General features: G+C 41.7%; 1 protein-coding gene across 1 annotated transcript; it reads left to right on the top strand.

Annotated features, from left to right (window-relative positions):
- The first annotated feature begins 1,537 nt into the window (after positions 1-1,537).
- LOC105854045 (60S ribosomal protein L39-like) lies at positions 1,538-1,729 on the top strand. The gene has a single exon (XM_012729380.1). It carries the CDS (start codon positions 1,538-1,540, stop codon positions 1,727-1,729), a length of 192 nt encoding a protein of 63 aa, XP_012584834.1.
- Positions 1,730-2,218: the final 489 nt, after the last annotated feature.

The following is a 2,218-nucleotide window of genomic DNA, read 5'->3' as shown; positions in this document are numbered from 1 at the left end:
CTCTGTCTCTGGTGAATCCTCTCACCCTCCGCATCTCTGGCCTATACCCTAGTTCTGTATGAATAAATAAATAAATCTTTAAAAAAAAAAATAAAAAAAAAATAAAAGTAGTTAATTCAGCCACTAGCCATAAAAGGAAGAATCACTTTCCATGGCCTCAGATTTGTCACAACAGAGTCTAGTTCAAAGACTTCTTACCCAAGACCATAGACTCAGTAAGTAGCAGGGATCATGAATCTAAGTGTCTTTAGCCTCAGAGCCTGAATACCAGAATGTGGTCCCAAAGTTGGCTACTTCTGATACCCAGAAGACCAAAGGGATAACTCTTGGGGAACCAGAACTAAAGTGAAAGGGCAGAAAGGAGATGGCAAGAAGATAGTCACCAGAGTGAGGCTCAGGGCCTATGAAGCTGTCAAAATCCAGTGTCTGGGCCCTAACCTGCCTTAGAAAAAGGAGTTAGGAGGGAAAAGCGATACAGCTGTTCAAGGAGCTCATCTTAAGAGAAAACAACTGTATTTATACTAATCAGGTGGCTGCTCTTTGCAATCCCTTTGTTAAGGGAAAACAACCCATTTTACAGATGGGCAAGAGCTCAAGGAAATAAAAAGATTAGTCCAAGAGTCTCCCAACAGTGTTGGTTGATGCCAAAACTGGGCTTCTAAATCAATTGAATCTGTCTCAAGTTACTTGGAGCAAAAATACAAAACAAAACAAAATAAAACCCAGCACCACTTTTCATCCCTCTCCTCCCTTCGTATACAAGAAGAGCAATCTTTGTTGGTTGTTCCTCTAAAATGCAAACCAGATTTTCTCTTTGTTCCCTCTGCTGCTGTTGCAAAGCACCATCATCATTGGCCTGGACTATTCTAGCACCCTCCTTTCTGATCTCCCCACTATTACATTCAGTTAAAAAAACAAAAAAAGGGAACATGCTGTTCTCTTCCCCCACTGAAACCTTCCAGAAACTCCCATTACCCTTGAGATAAAAACTAAGTATTTTATTCCATTTACAGGATGCAAATTAGATGCAGCTCCTGCTCCCCTCACCCCCACCACCATGGCTTCCTCGCTGAGCACCAGCTTCATTAATTCATTTTCAGTCTTTTTGGCTCTTTCTGCCTTAGAGTCTTTGCCTTTGCTGTCACTTCAGCTCAGGCCACTTGTCTGGGAGGTGGGAAGAGTCACACAGTGTGAAGGTTGCTTCTGCCAAGAAGGCGACCCTAATTGCTCTAGTCTATTATCTTGTTCCTTTGCAGCATTTTCCGCCATCTCAGATTCTCATTTACTTTCTCTCTATATTAGAGCAGTAGATCAGCAAATTTTTCTGTAAGGGGATCAGAAAGTAAATATATTAAGTTTTGTGGGTCACAGGTTCTCTGTTGAAACTACTCAGTACTGCCATTTTGCAAGAAGACAGCTACAGACAATACATAAATAGATGTGACTGTGCTCCAATAAAATTTTATTTACAAAAACAGATGGCAGGCTTTCTCTTCTTTTCTGCCACTGAGTTGTCTGCACATGACTGTTCCTGACCATGACTTTTCACAAGACTTTTGGGATCGAGAGAGTCTTGGCCAAAAAACAAAAGCAGAATCACCCCATCCCCCAGTGCATTCAGATAAAAACTGGTAATAAGATCAGGTACAACTCCAGGAAAAGACATTGGAGAAGAACCATGCTGGGCCTACATGGAGAACTGCCCATGAGGTGGCACAGCTCTGTGTAAGTTCACTGGCATCTTGCATTACCATGCTGAAAACCTCACTATTTAGACTTGTTTAGGAAATTAGTTGTCTCTTTTTTATGTTTCTGTGCCTACTAGGTTGGCTCAGTTATAAAAATATGAGATCTTTGTTTGAAAATGAAAAGCAGATGGTGGGCTGAATTTAGCCCATGGACTTAGGGTGCAAGATTGAGCTCCAGAGGCAGAAGACCTCATCTTCTTCTTCTGCCTCCTCCACAACTGACCCTCTAAGGACTTTCTCACTAGGAGTGCAGATACTGGTTGGATTAATATACAGTACATGGGAGGACTGGAAGCAGAATGAAGACACAAACATTGGTAGATATGAAGCTATTCTCTCCTCCACAACAATGTAATTTCTGTTTTACAGACAGGGAAATTGAAACCCAAATCAGGTCATGTTGTAAACTCAGGTCAGTCTCCAGTCCCTGAGACACTTGCTTCACTCGTCACCACTAGAAATGTCAACCA

This window comes from Condylura cristata, unplaced genomic scaffold, assembly GCF_000260355.1.
Source record: "Condylura cristata isolate star-nosed mole 26May11 unplaced genomic scaffold, ConCri1.0 scaffold00025, whole genome shotgun sequence".
In the NCBI taxonomy this organism is placed as follows: domain Eukaryota; kingdom Metazoa; phylum Chordata; class Mammalia; order Eulipotyphla; family Talpidae; genus Condylura; species Condylura cristata.
The sequence above is the reverse complement of the archived record's forward strand: the minus strand, read 5'-3'. Positions and strand labels throughout refer to the sequence as shown.